The sequence below is a fragment of the Oryza sativa genome, chromosome 3, assembly GCF_034140825.1.
Source record: "Oryza sativa Japonica Group chromosome 3, ASM3414082v1".
NCBI classification, from domain to species: domain Eukaryota; kingdom Viridiplantae; phylum Streptophyta; class Magnoliopsida; order Poales; family Poaceae; genus Oryza; species Oryza sativa.
Window position 1 is genome coordinate 13,187,669 of NC_089037.1, and position 19,684 is coordinate 13,207,352.

At 45.2% G+C, this 19,684-nt stretch overlaps 2 protein-coding genes across 2 annotated transcripts; one reads left to right on the forward strand and one right to left on the reverse strand.

Annotated features, from left to right (window-relative positions):
- Positions 1–1,741: 1,741 nt before the first annotated feature.
- LOC4332841 (probable nucleolar protein 5-2) lies at positions 1,742–5,648 on the reverse strand. Its single transcript, XM_015775274.3, has 10 exons — positions 5,475–5,648; positions 5,263–5,368; positions 5,107–5,148; positions 4,420–4,599; positions 4,182–4,346; positions 3,700–3,900; positions 3,310–3,609; positions 2,869–3,069; positions 2,652–2,786; positions 1,742–2,370 (listed from the first exon to the last, which is right to left on the reverse strand). Exons 2-10 carry the CDS (start codon positions 5,338–5,340, stop codon positions 1,966–1,968), a joined length of 1,707 nt encoding a protein of 568 aa, XP_015630760.1. The 5' UTR covers positions 5,341–5,368; positions 5,475–5,648; the 3' UTR covers positions 1,742–1,965.
- A 3,199-nt stretch (positions 5,649–8,847) lies between these two features.
- Positions 8,848–10,244, forward strand: LOC136355578 (uncharacterized). Its single transcript, XM_066308310.1, has 2 exons — positions 8,848–9,508; positions 9,552–10,244. The coding sequence occupies exons 1-2, from the start codon at positions 8,848–8,850 to the stop codon at positions 10,106–10,108; spliced, it is 1,218 nt and encodes a 405-aa protein (XP_066164407.1). The 3' UTR covers positions 10,109–10,244.
- Positions 10,245–19,684: the final 9,440 nt, after the last annotated feature.

The window sequence follows — 19,684 nt, forward strand, 5'->3', positions numbered from 1 at the left end:
TGGAAGGAGCGAAATGCGCATGTCTGTGAACGGAAGACCACTTCGGCTAGGGCCCTATGCACGGCGATTGCGGACGAGTGAAAGACATGGGAGGTGGTTGGCCTGCTGAAGCTGGCGGACACCAGAAGGCGCTAAGGTAAGTCTATACTTAGGTAGTGGAAGCATGTGTTTCAACGTGAGTTGAGCTACCTAGGAGTTCACCGTTGCTGACCGCAGTTAGCCTGGTGTAAGCATTGTAAATGTTTTTTCTCTCCCCCTTCTTAATAAACTTCGGCTGGTTTTTGCCTTCCTGATAAAAATAAACTACTACGATCCATCTTGGTAAATTAGTGTGTTATATATTGTTTCCTATTATGTTATTTGTTTGCCAAACAATCATAAAAGAGGAAGGTGCTGCCAAATTTTGTTATGGTTTATTTGATTTTTCAATTATCACAAATCTCAGTTATGACCGAAAACGAACGGCTTGGTCTTGAGTTTTGCTTAACGTATCTGGCCAAAGAAGCAGCAGCAGCCCTGATTTCGATAAACTTGTCTATTTAACCAACGTGTGTATGTCACCAGAAGAAAATCAGTTAGGTTTTACGTACTTATCAAATCTAATAACTTCCGTACGGGCATCGACAGTTCATGCATGAGACGCATCTTGAAGTATTGGACCAGCAGCAGCGTAGTATATGTAGGCCGAGTTTAGTTCCAAAATTTATCTTCAAACTTTCAATTTTTCCATCACATTAAAACTTTCCTACACACAAACTTTCAACTTTTCTATCACATCGTTCCAATTTCAACCAAACTTTCAATTTTAGCGTGAACTAAACACACCCGTAGTCGTAGTAAGAAAATATTAACTTCCGTACGGACATTGACAGTTCATGCATGGGATGCCTAACATCTTGGAGTATTGGACCATCAGCAGTGTAATATACGTAGTCGTAGTAAGAAAATATTTAGTTACTGGTGTAATGATGTAGTCCACATAAAATGATGCTCCCTCCGCCCTCTAATATAAGGGATTTTGACAATTCATGCATGGGATACTTAACATCCTGGAGTATTGGACCAACAACAGCCTAGAATACGTAGTAGTAGTAAGAAAATATTTAGTTAGTGGTGTAATGATGCCGTCCACATAAATGATACTTCCTCCGTCCTCTAATATAAGAGATTTTGATATTTTGCTTGTATGTTTGACCATTCAATTTATTCAAAAATTTTGAAATTATTATTTATTTTTTTTGACTTACTTTATTATCCAAAATACTTTAAGCACAACTTTTCGTTTTTTATATTTACACATATTTTTAAATAAAACGACTGGTCAAACAGTACAAGCAAAATATCAAAATCCGGGACGAAGGGAGTAACATTTAGTTAGTGGTGCGCTGGTGCAATTCCCCGTGTTTGATTTGGTTGTCCAGAATTGTTTTTTTTTTTTTGGGGACGGAGGGAGTACATACAACATGCGTAGCGTTGCTGACTTGCTGCAGGTACAGAGATAATCAGACAAGCAGCCAAGGCTTTCAATCTGGTTGGCAAAGTTGATCCAAAAGTTCCGAGTCACCCATAGCATCATGCATGCGTAGTGCTGCCTTGGCGACCAGCAACATTGTCACCACAGCACATACTAACAAAAAAGACAACTTCAGAATCAGACGAAAGAGCACGAACTACTGTTGGGAAGTAAGAACCTGAAAGACATCAACAGCAACTGCGAGAACGAGATCTGGCCAGCCAAAAGGACAAGAAACTTTAGTTCACATAGAATGAGCAAAAGCATCATATGCTCTCCAATTCCAAAATTCAGTAGGCAATTGAATACAAGATCCATGAGTAACAAGTCCAAACTTGATGCCTATCCTACAACTAACCGGCATGGAAAAACTCGGAATGTTGCATTTTACAGAGCAGCGATTCTTCAACCCTATGCTACTCAAGATAACATGTCCTTCTCCAGTGTATCCTTCATTCATCGCTATGGTGTTTCTTCTTTTTCTTCTTCTCTTTCTTGCCAGACTCCTCGGTTTCCATGGCAACATCCTCGGCATCTTGTGAATCAGATTTCTTCTTTTTCTTCTTCTCCTTCTTCTCACCTTCTGTAGTGGCCACTGGAGGTTCCTCGCTCTCCTTGGACGTCTTTTTCTTTTTCTTGCCACCGTCAGCATCGGCCGCAGGAGATTCCTCGCTCTCTTTGGACTTCTTTTTCTTCTTTTTCTTTTCACCTTCTTGGTCACCATCCTCTTTAGTGGTCTTCTCTGCTGGTGCAGGCTCCGTCTCTTGATGTTTCCTCTTCTTCGAAGCACCTTCAGGCTTCTTTGGAGTTTCTTCAGTGGATTGTCCAAGTACCAGATCAGCCGCAGGATTGTATGTCTGGGATCAAGTGCAAAGCATCAGGTTGAGATGACTTCTGAATAACAGATGCTTACACAAGTAAAAAGAGTGCCTTGGTACCAATAACAGATGTTTGCTAAGTATAAAATGTTAGTAATATACACAAGACATCTTTACAGTGACCGGTCAAAATGTTAGGTATCTAACAAAGAACAACTGCCTTGACAACTAGTATTTTTCTTCAAGTACTGGTTAAGAATAACACAAGACGTTAAGCTTCCTGAAAATACTTTCAAGAGAGAATTCGTGATACCACCTACCTTAGCAGGAGTGATTAAAGCCCCAGCACCCTTCTTCCGGTCCTTTTCATACACTTCTATCTTGGGCTTTCCTTTAGTGGAACCTGCAGACCTGCCAAGTTCTTTACCCTCGAGAACACGAAGCCGCGTCTCAAGCTGTCCAAATGGATCACATGTCAATCTCAATGGGTCAGAAAATATTATGGACAAAGGAAATGTATTTCCACAAAGTAAATACCTTGACTCGACTCTCTAGACCAATGGAGTTGTCTTCACCATCACCAAGGGCATCATACCGAATGGCAAGAGCAGTTTTTGCTGCAAGAGAACGAGAAATCTTTCCCTTGTGCTTTGGAGCTGCTTGACCAATTAGGGATGCATGGTAAATGAGACCATACTTCGGCGTAGCATGTTTTGTCTTGAGAGCTCTGAACAAAGCCTGAAAAAAGAAAAACAGATGTCAGCACAACACAGAAAAATTGAGTTGTTTGAATCAAACTTACCTCCCAGACTTAGACAGAAATATAAGGAGATGAAAAAAAGGAAAGTTACACAAAACAACAATCAAGCATCCCTTCCCCATGTGCCTAGAGAACCCATCATCCAAGGGACAATTTTGCATAAACTACAAAGAGTGGAAAATAATTAAAGAGTTCAAGGTTCACAAATAGCAACTGACCTTCTCTGCACCAAGTATCTGAATTGTGCTGCCCGGCTGCTTGGCCAGATTTACCAAACTGCCACCGTGTGCAATAAGTCGAGCACCAACCAATTCGCCCACAAGTGCAGTCAAATTTGGTGCGATAGTGTTCATCCTGCTTCTCAGATAATCAAACAGCTGGGCTCTGTACTCAGAAAGAGCCAACACCTGATCACACAGCTCCCTGATATTTAGCAAATCAAGTTCACTAACTTCTGTTCCCATGGATATTACTGCCGCCTCTTTTAACTGTGCTTCAACCTCATCATCTGAGAGTATCTGGAAAAAAGCATTTGCTTCATATTCAAGAACCAGTTGTGGTGTATAGTCATGGCCGTTAAATTCAGATCAGGTATGTCCAGAATTTACCTCAGAGAAATCAAGGCTTTCTGCGTTAGTCCGATCACCCATCATCTTCACAACTTTTGCGTACTGTATGTTATCAGCTACAATTTTAGTGAGCTCTGGGAAGTGCCACCCATACCATTCACGAACCCTCATGGCGTAAGTGTTGAGCTCCTTATCAAGATCATCCAATAATCCAATGGCCTGAATGATCATAGTATCAACCTGTATAACCAGAAACAATTTACCTCAGTTAGCTTGTCAGGATGGGGTCATGTACAAATAAAAACAGTAACGTTAACCTCAGTCCATCACAATGCTGAAGTGCTAGACTAATTAATTGCAAATGGAAGTTAAATGTAAAGTTAACAGAAGCATGGCATTGAAAAATCTAGTTTGGAAACTAACAAAAGATAATGATGTTGATTCATATGACTCAGAGCCAGGAAGAAGCACTGGATAGCGTGATCAATAAATATGAATAGTGGAATAAATAAAAGACTAACCTTTTCAGGACTGAACTTCAGCTTATATCTAGACAGGCTGTGGGACAATCCAAGGCTCATTGGACCAAGGTCTTGTGCACCCAAACCAGATATAAGTTCAGTGAGCTGGTTCCTTAACCCTCTCATGAGCTCCATCACAGCACTGTTATGAAGGCAATCAATTTTCTGCAAAAGCACGTCAAATTATAAGCATGATTGTTTGTTCAACATAAACAAAGCAACCAAGGAACCTACTAACCAGCTTCTCCTTTATAGCATTTCCAAGTTTAGAGTCAGCTACAGCTAACGTTTCACCCTCACAGTGCTTCTGCAAGAATTTGCGCAAACCCTTGGTAGGCTTGCTGTCAATAATGAGGGTTGCAGCTGAAAGGGCATCGGAGGTGTTCTCAAACTTGTTGAAAGCCTTCAGCTCGACCACCTGAATATAGTTAATTTGTTTGGTCAGGAAAGAAAATCAACTCAAAATAATAAAATAAACAGTAGTAAGAGGAAGATATGGAGATGCTCATCACAATTCAAAGTAGAAAAGTAACACAGCTTATGTATATAATACTGTTCTCCACACCATGTCATTCCAATGTGCATCAGGGCATTTATATTATAGGAGACTGAACTAACCATTACCCTCTTCTCTCACCATACAAATTACACATCCAAAACAAAACTGCGGTTCAGAGCATCAGAGAATTATTACTCAGTTGTATTTTTTTATTCCTGAAAATCACTTTGCTTCTCTCAAAGTCACAAAACCCCAAAAAGAAAGAAGGTTGTAATCACCTATGTTGAATCAACCTACTGAAGCCATGGGTCCTGGCTTATTTAACTCCATAAATATGAGATATCTTGTGCAATAACGAGATTATTAAATAAAAAAAGAAGAAGAATATTTTGTCCTGGGAGTAACGTGAAAAGAAAAAACACAAACCTTTCTCGCCGAGTCAGACGTCGTGAACTCCTTCCATAAATCCTAAAAAAGGATGAACACAAACGCGTAGCGCAATTAGTCCACCGAACACTCCACAGCAGCAAAGCAAACGAAGAGCTGAAACCGCGGAGGCGGAGGCGGTGGCGGAAGACTCACCTCGACCTTGTCGAGCTTCCCTTCGTCGAGCACCTTGAAGAGGGCGAACCCCGCGGGCGTCTCGAACAGCACCAGCATCTCTCTCACCGCACGAGAACACCTACACCTGGATCACAAACCCAAATCAAAAAAAAAAACCACAAGATCGAAAGCTTGGGTCAAACCGAGCAGCTAGGATATATACACCCTCAAGAAAAGAAAATGGCGCAAACCTTGGCTCGATTGGACGCGAATCGACGATGGGGGGAGGAGAGCGCGAGGCGAAGGTCCGGCTGCGGCGAGATGGTGGGGAGGGGGAGTAGGCGCCGCCGCCGCCGCCGCCGCCGCGAGGGTTTAGAGCGAGGTGTTGTGGGATGCGGCGGGAGAGGGGGTGCCGGCGGCGAGAGGGTTTTAGGGCTTGGGCTTGGGGGGAGTTTTTATACGAGGGAGCGGGCGAGACTTGGTGGCCCATCTCACCGTTGGTTCGGCCTGGTGGAGATCGTGGGCCGTTGGATGGATTTTTTTTCATTTTAGGTCGTGGGAGTGGGACTCTGGTTTGCGGGGCCCGCATGGGCTTCTTCCTCGCAGGAGGGAACTTTAGAATTAGAATGGAGCTGAGAGGCGACACCGGCTACGACCACCGCCGGGCGCGCGAGTCTCTCCAGTTATGGATGCAAGTCCGCGAACCCGTTTATATGTTAAAATAGTGGGCAACTCACGCGGGTAACCTATTAATTTGACCTAAATATGTTTATGGGACGACCCACTTATATCTTTCGATACGGTAAGATACGGTAAGCTAGACCATAATAAGGAAGCCAAGATTTAATATATAAGTAGATTCACATGTCGACCCGCTTGCTTACCTATCTCCAGCTGCTCATCTACCCTGGTGGCTCTACCACCACTACTACAGACGTCGGTGAACCTCTGCCACCGCGAGACTCCAACGAGCATTCTTTCTGCTATATCATCCCTGCGAGTTTGACCTGGTGAGTTTTTTCAATTCAATATCCTCAACTCTTTTCGGTGCTCAGACCCTCCATCTCCTTTCTTCCTTGACTCCGTGAACATATCCCTGTCTACCCTTCGAATTCCTCTTGCACTCACTCTAATCTGCCTCTTTCACTTCACATTACAAATCTCCTAAACTTCTGGTTATGTTCGTAACTAGAGTACTTTTATGTTCTATCTGTGGGTTTTGAGTTCTCTTTCGTAACCGTTCTTATATTTTTTATCAAAAAGTCTATACAAACCATTACGAAAAGTAAAAAACAGGTCGAAACCTGTATGACCAACCCACTATTAAACAGGCCACCAATCATCCGTGACCCATTAAAGCTCAAATATCATCTCATCTGTTTAAATTAAGAGAGTAATTATATTTATAACGTCATAATATTTAAAAAAACAGTCGATATGTATTTATATTGTAAGTTCGTAAATTATATATATAATTTTAGTGCATTTATGATGTAAGTCTGAAAAATTACATATATAATTATAGTATAAGCACGATGTAATTAGCACGCGTGGGATCGTAAACAAAATAGCATTGAAAAACACGGCTCAAATCAATAATGATGGAGTCGGCAACGGCTGATTTGGGCTCAGGTGGAGTTGAGATCCAGAAATCTCATCATTGCTCGCAGATCGAATCGGCAACGACAACTCCGGTGAAATGGTGAATCATAAACAAAAGTAGGTCGGAAAACACTGCTCAATTCGAAGGAAATGCAAAGAAAATAGCCCAGTAATCTCACCAAATCATGCTCCAAGTTTTGCCGCCTCCAATCAAAAGAAGCCTGTCGAAGATTAGGCAAAGCGAACTCAAATCTATGCAGAAATCGGGGAAAATCAAATCGTCTCTCCAAGCGGAACGCAAGCTGTCGACAAATAAATATTCAACCGGAGAACAGCAGGGAACAGTAACGTGGACCTAGTTAATTAGCAAGTACAATCTAAACCGAGAGCGCTCTCGATTTAGTATTAAAGAGCGACGCATCCGTGAGAGAAGGTTTACTTGCAACTGGTACACTTACGTGAGAGATGGTCTAGTTGTTTACTATTGTACAAAGTGTATCTCTTTTTTTCTTCTTATAGATTTTTCTCTTAAAATATTTATTCGATCTACAATATGACTACACCATTGTGTTAGTTGGTACACTTACGTGAGAGACGTACGTGAGAGATGGTCTAGTTGTTTACTATTGCACAAAGTGTATCTCTTTTTTTTCTTCTTATGGATTTTTCTCTTAAAATATTTATTCGATCTACAATATGACTATACCATTGTGTTCGTTGTAATTAAATATTTATAACAATATCTTACATGATTATATTATAATAAAAAATATTTATATTGTAAATTACTTTTATCATATATATGTAAGTTACTTTTACCATACGTATAAATTACTTTTAAATTTGATTAAGTTACTTTTTAGACATTCACTGAACAATATACTTTACTTTATCGTTAGTTCTATAATATGTTGATTAGATTTAATTTCTAGATAAACTTAGGTTTTTACCTCCATAATAGATTTACTTTTGATATCGTGACAAGTTACTTTTTTTACTTTTTTAAGTTACTTCTATAATATATGTAAATTACTTTTACCATTTATTGAATTTACTTTTATATATCTAAGAAGTAATTTAATGAAATCTAAAAGTAATTTAGATATATTATAAAAGTAAATTGTATTTTTCATAAAAAAAATATTATCATGTGAGATTTTGTTGTAAAAATTTAATTGTTACGAATACAACGGTGTAATCGGATCATAGATCGGATGAGTGATTTAAAAGAAAATTCTATAAGAAGAAAAAAAACATGCACTATTGAGTGTACTAGTAGCAACAAGAGAAGTCGTTGGTTAAGACAGTCTAGCTTACATCTCTCTCCATCCCATAATATAAGGGATTTTGAGTTTTTGCTTGCACTGCTTGACCATTCATCTTATTAAAAAAAAAATTAGAATTATTGTTTTATTTTCTTTGTGATTTACTTTATTATTCAAAGTACTTTAAGCACAACTTTTCGTTTTTTATATTTACACAAATTTTTTTAATAAGACAAGTAGTCAAATATTGCAAGCAAAAACTCATAATCCCTTATCCTATAGAAAGGAGGGATGCTAGCATGGATCTCAAAAACCATCTAACGGCTAAAAAACGAATGATGGAAGGCTTATAAATCTGTCAAATGATAGTTAGCAATTCCGCTTAATACCACTACCGTTCGTATACTGAATTTGACTTTGTTGAACGGTACATTATGTGTGTTGTACGAATTTGATCAAAATAGTGTGCCGTGCATACGTTTTTTTTTCTTTTTTTCTAAAACAAAGTAGCAGGAAAACTCAAAGCACTGCCAAGCGATTCTACACGTCTGATTCTGCATGTCCTTCGATTATCTCAATGCGTTCATCTCGTGTCGTTCGACTGATGATCTCCATGTTTATCTCTTGGGCCCTTGGGGCAATACGTTTTATATATGGGCTTACGTATCCTTAAGCAAAACTAAAAACAAAACCTTATTTTTTTAAAAAAAAACAAAAACAAAAACCCTAGGTAGCAGCCAGCACACGCTCTCCAAACATGGCGCCGCCGCCGCCGCCGTGCGAGAGACGGCCAGTAAGCCTGAGCGATGACATGGTCGCCGAGATCCTCCTCCTCGTTCCCGCCAACTCCGTCGGCCGCCTCGCCGCCGTGTGCAAGCAGTGGCGCCGCGTCGCCGCCGACCCGACCTTCCTCGCGGCCCGCGAGCGCCGCGCGCCGCCGCTCCAGCTCCTCCGCGTCTCCAGGCGGCCGTCGGACTCGAACGGCAGGCAGTACGACGATGCCGAGCTGAGCGTGGTCGTCCCCGCCCCGCTGATCTCCGGCGGCGCCGAGGGCGAGGAGGCGCGCCGCCCCCTCGCCCGCTACACGGCGTCGTTCCCCGGCGGCTACACCCACTGCACCCTCCTCGCGTCCTGCGACGGCCTGCTCCTCTTCGCCGACCACCGGCGGCGCCTCCGCGTCATCTGCGACCCGACAACGCGGCGGTGGTCGGGCCTCCCGCCGCACCTGTCGTCCGCCGCGCTGGGCTTCTACCTCCACCGGCCGTCCGGCGAGTACCGCGTGCTGTCCAAGGGCCCCGATCCGTCGCGCAAGCACAGCTCGTCGTACTTCGTCATCTCGGCCGGCGGCGGCGGCGAACCCCGGCGGCGCGACCGCCGACCAGCTCGTGGAGAGACACCCGTGCTCTCACCTGGGCCACGTCGCCGCCGGGGGGAAGCTCTACTGGATGGGCGACCTCGTAGAGGCCGGCAGACACCCGCACCTAAACCCCTACGCCCCCGCGAAGCTCGTGGCGTTCGACACGGTGTCCGAGGCGTTCCGGCTGGTGGCGCCGTCGCCGGAGACGGCGGCGAACAACGGCGACGACGACGACGTGCTGATGTTCGAGCTGGACGGGGCACTCGCGGTGCTGAAAGGCGGAGCGATGTCGACGCTCAAGCTGTGGGTGCTCGACGATGACGTCGGCGGCGGCGGCGGCGGCGACGCCGGCGAGCAGTGGGCACCTGTCTGGGAATGCAAATATAGCTGCATGTTACCAGTCTCTACGCCGGCGAGCGTGGCCGTGTGGGATGACGACGGCGGCGGCGGCGGCGACGCCGGCGGCGCCACGTTCACCCGGCGTCGCATCACGCTGTACGGCGTGGATGAGACGGCGGCGAGGGGGAGGGCGCTCCACGTGTTCGCGTGCGGCGCGCGCAACGGCGGGTTATTGCAGGTGGCGTTCAGGGAGAACACGGTGGCGCACGCCTTCTTCAAGATGCATCCGTCGCCAGCCGTGCGCACGTTTGGGTTTCTCTGATCTCGAGAGGCGGCTGCGATGATCGTCGACGGTGCACGAGTGGAATTGGTGTGTAATTTATTGCACATGGAAAATTGCTGGACTCATTTATATTTTTTAGACTAGATGTATGCATGCAGTTTTAATTTTGTATGTTTTTTAACATGCACAAGTACTATTTGTTGGAAATAGTGCATACTTAGCCATTAATTTAGCATATACAGCAAGCATAACCTACTTGCGACATGATAGGACAAGAAAAACTCATAAATTCTATCATGCTAGATATCAAACAAGACATAAATAACCAAGCCAAGTAAGTTATTAGGCTAATCACAATGGTAATCTAGCCGCAATATTTTAATCTAGATGAACAGTACCATGCATATACAAAACTCAGGTACGAACAAAACTAGATTAGAAATGCACCGGTTCCTTTCCTTTGTAAACGAAAGAATTCACTCACTGAATGGATCGACGGAGATCAGCGAGTCGAAGCACTGCAGTCAATCGATGATGTCGAGCGGCCGTGTAGAAATACGCTGCCCAGAAACCTTTACACCGCCCCCGTGCAGGTGCGAATGCGGCGAAGGCTCGGAGACACCGCTCGCCGGAATGCTCGTTGCACGATGAGCACCACGGCCGGCTTGGATCGACGGCGACGCAACACGGCGGTAGTTGAGGAATTTCAGAGTAGATGGCTGTTGTGTTCTGTGTCCTTCAAAGACGTCTCCTTCACTCCTATATAGAGCTAACACCGAACGGCAGCCCACGCTCAATCCGTTGCTCCTCCGCGTCAAAGCCGGATCGGCTCCATGAGAAACGCAGCCGCCAAACGGCCACAAGCGCATGTTCTCGCTTCACATGAGAACCAAGTCTTCAGGTGATTGAATCGATCAGCAGAGGTTGTTGTATGCAAGCATCTTTTCATCCAACACATGCTTATCGTGCGACTAAGCATTAGGCATTTAAATTGATGAAATGATCAATGTCTCCAAGCATGTTATTTCCATCACTATTCATTATTTTTGTTGAAAAATGCTCCACCTAGCCGCCTCTGGCATTTCCTCCTCTCTTACACCGGGATGTTGAAGTGCGGGTTTGGTGAGGCCTGCACCACGAGGACATAACGGCATGTACAAGGGTTGTTAATCACTACTTAAAACACACACAAATGATATGGTATTATAGGTGGCGGAACAGTTAAAACTGGTTCCTATACACTTTTTCTCATCCCCGCGGGAAAAAAAAATAGAACCAACACTTTTCAAAACTATGGATGCCGGTTATAAAGAAATACTACTGACACCAATACTATAAGTGTCAGTTTACTTAGAAGAAACAACACCTATAATATATTATAGGTGTCAGTTAATTAGAAAAACTATATGAAAAAAAAAGAGCCGAGCCTATCAACCACCCATATATCCCGTCTTGTCCTTATCCCTGTAACCCCCCCTCTCTCTTGACCCTGCTCCCTTGCCCTCATTGGCGGCAGATCTAGTGGTCCTTCTCCCTCTCCACCAACAAGATTTTCTTGTGGCAGATCCAATGGAGGCGATGGCATCGTTGCTCCAGCGAGCGGATCCAGTGGCGGCGGTGGCTTTCCCGGAGGTCCTCTACCACCTCCATTCCCCTTCCGTCCCAAGCTTCTTGCACGGCAGATCCGGCGGCGGTGACAACTTGTTATGGATGATGTTGTTGTTGTTGTGTTGTTGTGACGATGATTATGATCTAGAGTTCATTGTGGATTGATCTAATGGTTCAAAGCGTTTGATTTTGGGGGCGAAGCAGGGTGGATGTGCTCGGTGCCCCCCCTGTTTTTCATCCCGAGAACCTTAAAGGTGCCGGTTCCTAAACTAGCATCTTCGAGGTGACTCAAAGGTGCCACTGCTAGGTGTTAGTTGGGAACCGACAATAGGTGCCAGATTTCTTAATCAAAACTAACACGCTTTGTGTGGCACTGAATAGTGATCTCTTACTCTTCCTAATTACGAGTGTTCGTTGATATGGAAGAGAGAGAAAGAAAAGAGGCAAACAATTGTTGCTACTGGTAACAACGGCTTAACAACGACACTTAGCCTCTAGAACATAGAAACACTCTTGCATGAGGGTGAAAAGAATTGAAAGAATAGTAATAAAAAACAATATATTTCCGTTCCCATCACTACTACCAAAACCATCATTCGTGGCGGCCATTTTGGGTTTTCACTGGCGGAATTTGAAGCCGTCACAAAGCAAAAAGCCAGTGAAAATCAAGATCTTCGCTAGCGGTTATCGACCGCCAGTGATAATTCATTTTCGCTGGTGGTCGTCTTAAGGCAGCCGCCAGCGAAAATCCATTTTCGCTGGCAACAGGCATAAGACGACCGCCAGCGAAAATGAATTATCGCTGTCGGGTTACACCATGCCAGCCGCTGGTGTAAATGCTGGCCAAATTTTTTTAAAAAATGATGGACGGAGCGACACCGCTCCGCCCGCCTCCATCAACGCTCCACCATTCAAAAATTTCACAGAAATTTACCCAAGCATTCTAAAATTCACAAAAATTTACATTCAAAAATTTCCATTCACCCAAGCTTTCAAGCATCACAAAAATTTGAAGTCGTCGTCGCGGCACCTCCCCCATCAGCATTGGCAGCAGATCCGGCCTCCCAGGTCATCGCGGCGGTGGATCCGGCCACCCCTGTCGTCACGGCGGTGGATCCAGCCTCTCCCGTCGTCGCGGCGGCCGGATCCGGCCGGCCCCGATCTCCTGGCAGTAGAGGCGACGGCAGCCCGCGGCGATGGTGGCGACGATAGCTGGTGGCGGTGGAGGAGGAAGAGGGAGAAGGAGAGCTCGCCACCGGATCCGTCGCCTGCGTCGTCGTCGTCACCGAGACTAGACGTCGCCGAGCCTGCTGGATCCGTCGCGCCAGCACCGTCCCCGCTGCAGAGCCCGGTCACCGCCACGACCCATCCCCTTTGCCACCGCCGGAGCCTCCATCTCCTGCGCCGTCGGTGGAGAGGGAGGAGGAGAGGGCTACGCGTCGTTGGGAAGGGAGGAGGAGGGAAGAGTGGATCTGGAGGATAGAGTGGATCTGGGAGTGTTGAGAGGAGGGGATGGGAGGGCAGGGGTGGCGCGGGGAGCCGCTGGTCACTGCCGCCAGAGCCGCCATCGCCGTCGCCGGTGGGGAGGCCGGGATGGAGGAGGAGAGAAGAGGAGGGGTAAGAAGAGGAGGGGATGTGGAGAGAAGGAGAAGAGGATGAGGTAGGTGAGTGGTTTTTAATGTGAGGGATATTGGGTACGAGCTGGGTTTTTTCTGGCGGTTCTGTTTATTGGCCACCAGGAAAAATTCGACCGTCAGCGAATTATATATTTTCGCTGGCGGCGCACCTAAGTGACCGCCACCTATCAGGGTTATGGATACCACATACCTAATAGTAGTTGAGTAAATCTCGGCAGGACCCACCACATACCATGTCCTATACGGAAACAACCTGTGGATATAGGAGGAGTTCCGAATAAGGAAAGACAACCAGAGTTCTACATGGAAACGACAAGGACTACTCGGATTGTATCCATATTGGTTTTCCTAGTTCTACTTAGACAAGGGGACACCTATGGGTATAAATACAAGGCCCCCTAGGAGGAGAGGGGACACGGACAATCAACACCCACAATCAACATACATGGAACAACAGATGCCACAACATACAAGCCAACATACGCCAAGACAAGACGCCGGATATCGACTTCGGAGATAAGCACGGCTAGTCCCCTACGGTGTCTCCGGATACTGTCAGGAGAGACTAAAGCGCTATCTCTGATCTCGCCGGGCATGGATTCGAGGAGGAAGACTACCCTGTTGTCGACTATGAGTCAGACCTTCAGACCGCCAAGTCGACAACAGTTAGATAGGCTACCCAAAATATTGTACTGGTGTGATTATGGTGAATAAGAGTAATATCGGCTTTGGCCAACAGGATGTAGGGTTATTACCTGACAATTCAGGGGCCCGAACCTGTATAAAAATCCCTGTTCCCGTCTCTTTTACCTCAGTCTCGCGTATACCCTGGTACCAATGATCTCCATACTATGCAAATACCGGAATCGCAACATCAAACGTCGACACCACCAAAAATTGACATTTTTTTGCTGGCGGCCGCTTTAGACGGGCCACCAGTGAAAATTCATTTTCGCTGGCGGTCGGTTCCCCCACCCCCTTGTTACGACTTTGCTGGCGGTTTTTACATTTTTCCGCCAACGAAAATAATAAGCCAACGCCATAAAAAATCATTTTCTAATGGTGAATTATTATAAAGATATGATCTCTAAATAATAATTTTTGTATTGTCTTATAGACTATATACTTGTCTCTAACATCGAGCATCCTCTCATCGACGTGCTCGCGCTGCTAGTGCTTCCTACCAACGACATCTTGTCACGACGAGAAGCCAAGCTGGCTAGATTGGCTACACTTTCAAAGCTTTTAAATTTTTTGATGTTTCTACGGTCATCGAAACTTGATATTTGTGGCAGAGAATGCCATCTTCTTACCCCGATGAAATCCCACGTATTGTTGCTCGCTAGCTAAGAATGTCTAGCGAACTTAGCCAATTTATAGTGACAAAATAATGGCCAAGTAGATTTTGCCCCCGAGAAGATATCCTCTCGTTTTGTACATAGCGTTTAAAATTTTTGAAAAAAAAATCAAAATAGATCAATATATAATATATCTTTCCACAAACATTCAAGTTAAAATTTGAATTATACAACGCAAACAAATAACAAATTTGACCACAGATTACGCATTATATTCATAGTCAAATTTCAAATTTGTTGTTTCTCTTCTACTTTTACATATTGAATTTGAACATACACATATTTGTGAAGTAATATATCATATATTGATCTTTGTTACTAAATGTCTTTAAATTTTTGATAACTTTTTAAGCGACATGAAAAATCCTAAAGGTATGAATGGAGTAGTTTCCCAAATAATGGCAACAATATTTGAAGCTGAATGTGAATCGAAGCAAGTAAATATAGGAAAAACATGGTAACCTACGTTTTCTTTTAGCCACTTGGAAGAATGGCGATAGAACGGGAGACGGATTCTAATAACTTGAGTGGACGTCCACCCGTTTATTGTATGTCAAATAAATGGTTATGAAAAAAATTCAAAAAAAATGACTAGATAGATCGATATTTAATATATCACACTATAAACATACAAGTTCAAATTCAACTTCTACAAGTTGTAACAAAAATAACAAATTTAACTGCAACTATACATGCATATACTAATTTAAGTTTTATTTGCTTTATTTTTACAATTTATAGAAGTTGAATTTTAATTTGCATGTTTGTGGAGTGATATATTACATATTGATCTATCTTGTCAATTTTTTTTCAATTTTTTTTCATAACTATTTGAATTACATGTATTAAATGGGTGAACAATCAAGAGTTTCCCGATAGAACGTGCCGTTGTTGATTCTATTGTCATGTACCATCTCCCTGGGATTGCGTGTCACGTATCACTGCTAGTTAGCAGCGGAAAGGATTGGAGAGGGCTACGCGTCGGACGTCCGGATATTTGCAAATCTCCTGATGATGTTGCATTATATGTTAAAATATGTTGCAATATTTCATTGCTCGAAAAAAAAGTTTCAACATGAATTGTTTTTGGGATTGTCTGTATATCTGTTGATAGAAAATCTCACTTCCCATCTTTCAAATTTTGAACCATCGGATACACTTTGAGATTCGTGCAGAGGTATTAACCCTAACACTCCTCTCGTTCCCCTCCCCTCGCTCATGTCGCCGCCGCCACTCCCTCCCATCACGCATTCCACCGCCACCGCCCGATCCCCCGCCGCCACCGCCCCGCCTCGCCGGCTGGCCGAAGGGCGTCAACGGCGCCGTCGAGGCCCCCCGGCCAGCCCCTTCCCCTCCCTCTCCTCTTCTTTCCTCAAGCGGATGGCGGCGCACTGTCCCCGCCGCCGTCTTCCCCGTCTCCGGCGGCAGGGCACCACCACCGGCCGCCTCCTCCTAATACACCCTTCTGCTTTGCCCCCGCCGCCTACACCGGCCCATCGCCAGCTTCCGACCCCGCGGCTTCGGCGGCGCCCGCCGCCGCCTCGCCGCCCACCTTCGGGCTGCCGCCTCTCACGGCCATCCCTCTAAAACCGGAACTCCTCCCTCTTACCCCTCCCCCTCCCACCCTTCCCACCCCCACCTCAACCCGGGACCCTAACCCGTAGGGTCCTCTACCGGAGTCTAGGGTGTCGCCGGCGCTGGAGAAGAAGAGGAGGTCGCCAGAGTTGGAGGAGAAGGCCCTGGAGCACGAATCACAAAGTTTATCCGGTGGACCAAAATCTACAAGATTTGGAGGTAGATTTTCTGTCGACAGATCGTTAGCATTTCCGAAATACTTATTGGCCACATCTTAAAGAAAAATAATCGGAGTTGCCAGAAAACTTCGCCAAGTTTTTTTTCCTAGAACTTTTAAATTTGTGACTATTGGAGAGTTGTGCATGATGGAAAAAACCGATGCGGAAAGGAAAAATCGGGCACCCGTCTCTCTCTCGTCTGTTCCCCGTATCTGTGTTCCAGCGCCGGCGGCTGTTCGCGGGGTGGTCGGTGGCGGCGGCGGCGTCGTATAGGAGGGTGAGGAGGCGGATGATGGGCCAGCTTATGGCGGCGGCAGCTATGCAAAGGTCATTGGTGACGGCGTTCGAGAAGGAGCGGAGCTGGGGGTCGTCCTTCATCCAGAAGCACTGGACGATGCAACAGCTCCGGCGAGGTGACCCGCAATCGTGGTGACCGCAGTGCGGCTTGCTATAGAAGTCTGTCGCTGTTCTCGAGGGTTCTCAAGGGTTGGATGTTCGAGAACTTCCTCCGCGCGTAAGCTCAACGGCCTCTTCAGCCGGCGATGCAACAGCTCTCAAGGGCTCGATGTTCGAGAACTTCCTCCGCGCGTAAGCTTAACGGCCTCTTTAGCCGGCGATGCAACAGCTCCGGCGAGGTGACCAGCAGTCGTGGAGCCGCAGCGCAGCTTGCAAGAGAAGTCCGTCGAGGTGACCAGCAGTCATGGTGCCGCAGCGCGGCTTGCCAGAGAAGTCCGTTGCCGTTCTCAAGGGTAAGGGTTGGATGTTCAAGAACTTCCTCCGCGCGTAAGCAATGTTTCGGCTAGTGTACTCGTGATGTTTTTCTATGTATGGATCAAATGTTGCAGTGGATTTTAAATATTGTTTAATGGGTCTGTCTATTCATTTGTCGTGTGATTTCTAACAAAAAAAAATCACCCAAATTTTTTCTGCCTTTATATTTACATACAACGAACTACAAAAGAAAATAAAAAATACATATTTACTCACACATTATTTTTATAAAAAATTATAGTGCACTTACATATCATATCAACTGAATTTACAAATGTAATTTTAGTTATGTAGGACTGTAATTTTATATTTTAAAATATAATTTTAGTTATATAAGACTGTAATTTTATTTTTTTTAAAAAAATAACAAATACATATTTACTTATACCAAAATTACAGTGCACTTACATGTCATATCAACTGAAATTACAAATATAATTTTAGTTATATATGACTGTAATTTTATATTTTAAAGAAAATAACAAATACATATTTACTTACACATTAGTTTTATCAAAATTACATTGCACTTACATGTCATATCAACTAAATTTACAAATGCAAATTTAGTTATATAGGATTGTAATTTATATTTCACGACGACGAGAGGGACGGTGTCGCTCGCCGAATAGCGTTGGTCGTACTGCCGGTGGCCGGCTCGCCGGTCAGAGGCCACCTTGCCACCATGTTTCTCTATCATGGTGCACGCGTGGGCTAGCTGACACAGTCCGTGACCGTGAGCTGCAGCTCACATCACAAGTGGTGCATAGCGTGCGGCCAAAAAAAAAAGTGTGAAATGCCATAGAAAAATTCACACGGGAGATGGATAGCAAAATCGTTGTTTAATAATATCATCTTGACGGATACGGGGTTTATTGTTGTACATGGGGTAAGTGTTTCAATGACTTTAAATCGTTTGTTGCATATGTTGATCTAATTTTTTTCATCTAGCGATCTGACCGTGCTTCTCTTTTTTTTTAACAATTGAAACATTCTTTCGCAATTGATGAAATAATGCTTTTTATAGGGTGAAGCAACGTCCGATTTAAAAAATCGGGCGCCCGATTTATAGGGGTTCGTTTAAATTTTTTTTGCACACGGATCACGCGCCACCAAACCCCGGGACTCGACGCCGACGCGCCCACCACCCGAAGCCAATTTGATCCCACGTCACGGGGGGCGCCTCTGCGTCGCCGTCGGAGAAAAAGCTACAGTAGCTGGACAACCGGGATCCATGGTGCTACGGGCCTTCCGCTGGCAAGAAAGATCCTGTCGTCCGAGGCGTTCCGGCTGATGTCTCGTCCGCCGGCGACGACGAGGCGGTGGGGAACACGGACGTGCTGCTGTTCGAGCTGGTCGACGGACGGGACACCTCATGCTTCTGGAGCTGCACCAGACGCGCCGTCGCCGGAGACGACGACGACGACGACGACGCTCGTCATCAGGGGTGTGGGCGGCCGCTCGAGGACAAGGATGCATGCGGTGGGCGCCGTGGCCGCCGTGTGGGAGGACGTCGATCGACGACCGCCGCGCCGCGGCGCTCACCACCCATCGTCGCATTGATATCAACGGGGGTGCTGGACACGACGACGGAGGCGGCGGCGGCGAGGAGGGCGCGCGGCGGCGCATCTTCGCGTCCGACGCGTCGCGATTCGCGTTCAGGGAGAACATCGCGGCGCACGCATGGCTTCTTCTCGACGCATATCCGATCCGTTCCATATGATGTACGTACTAGATCGACGGTGCATACGAGGCCACGTACACACAAACAAACTACGGGGAGATGGATTATATTAGTTTGAGATTTGTGGCATCAGTTTTTTTTGTGTTTTTTTAATTATATGATGAGGATTTTTTTTAGATAATGGAATTATATGATGAGGATAATTTGTTGAATGGAGTTAGGTATTCTGTACTTTTTGTTTAGCACAGGAACCATCATCTCTTACGTCACCCCATACGTCACCGGTCGCCGTCGCCGTCGCCGTCGAACCATAGAGAAGCCACCGCTCCTCCCTCCCTCTCGACTCCCGTCACCTGTCATCCTTGATCCTCCCTCCCCTCCCCGGCAACGCTCCTTAGTACGCCCTCGACAACGACCACTCATCACCATCTCTACTCCTCTTGACAACTCGCTACTATCCCTCCTTTTTACTACATTATAAATCGTTTTCATTGTTAGACCCTGTTTAGATGCCGGCAAAATTTTTCACCCTGTTACATCGAAAGTTTGGACACATGCATGGAGTATTAAATATAAACGAAAAAATAACTAATTATACAGATTGCGTGTAAATTACGAGACGAATCTTTTAAGCCTAATTGCTCTTTGATTTAATAATGTGGTGCTACAGTAAACATTTGCTAATGACGAATTAATTAGGCTTAATAAATTCGTCTCGCAGTTTTACAGGCGGAGTCTGTAATTTGTTTTATTATTAGTCTACA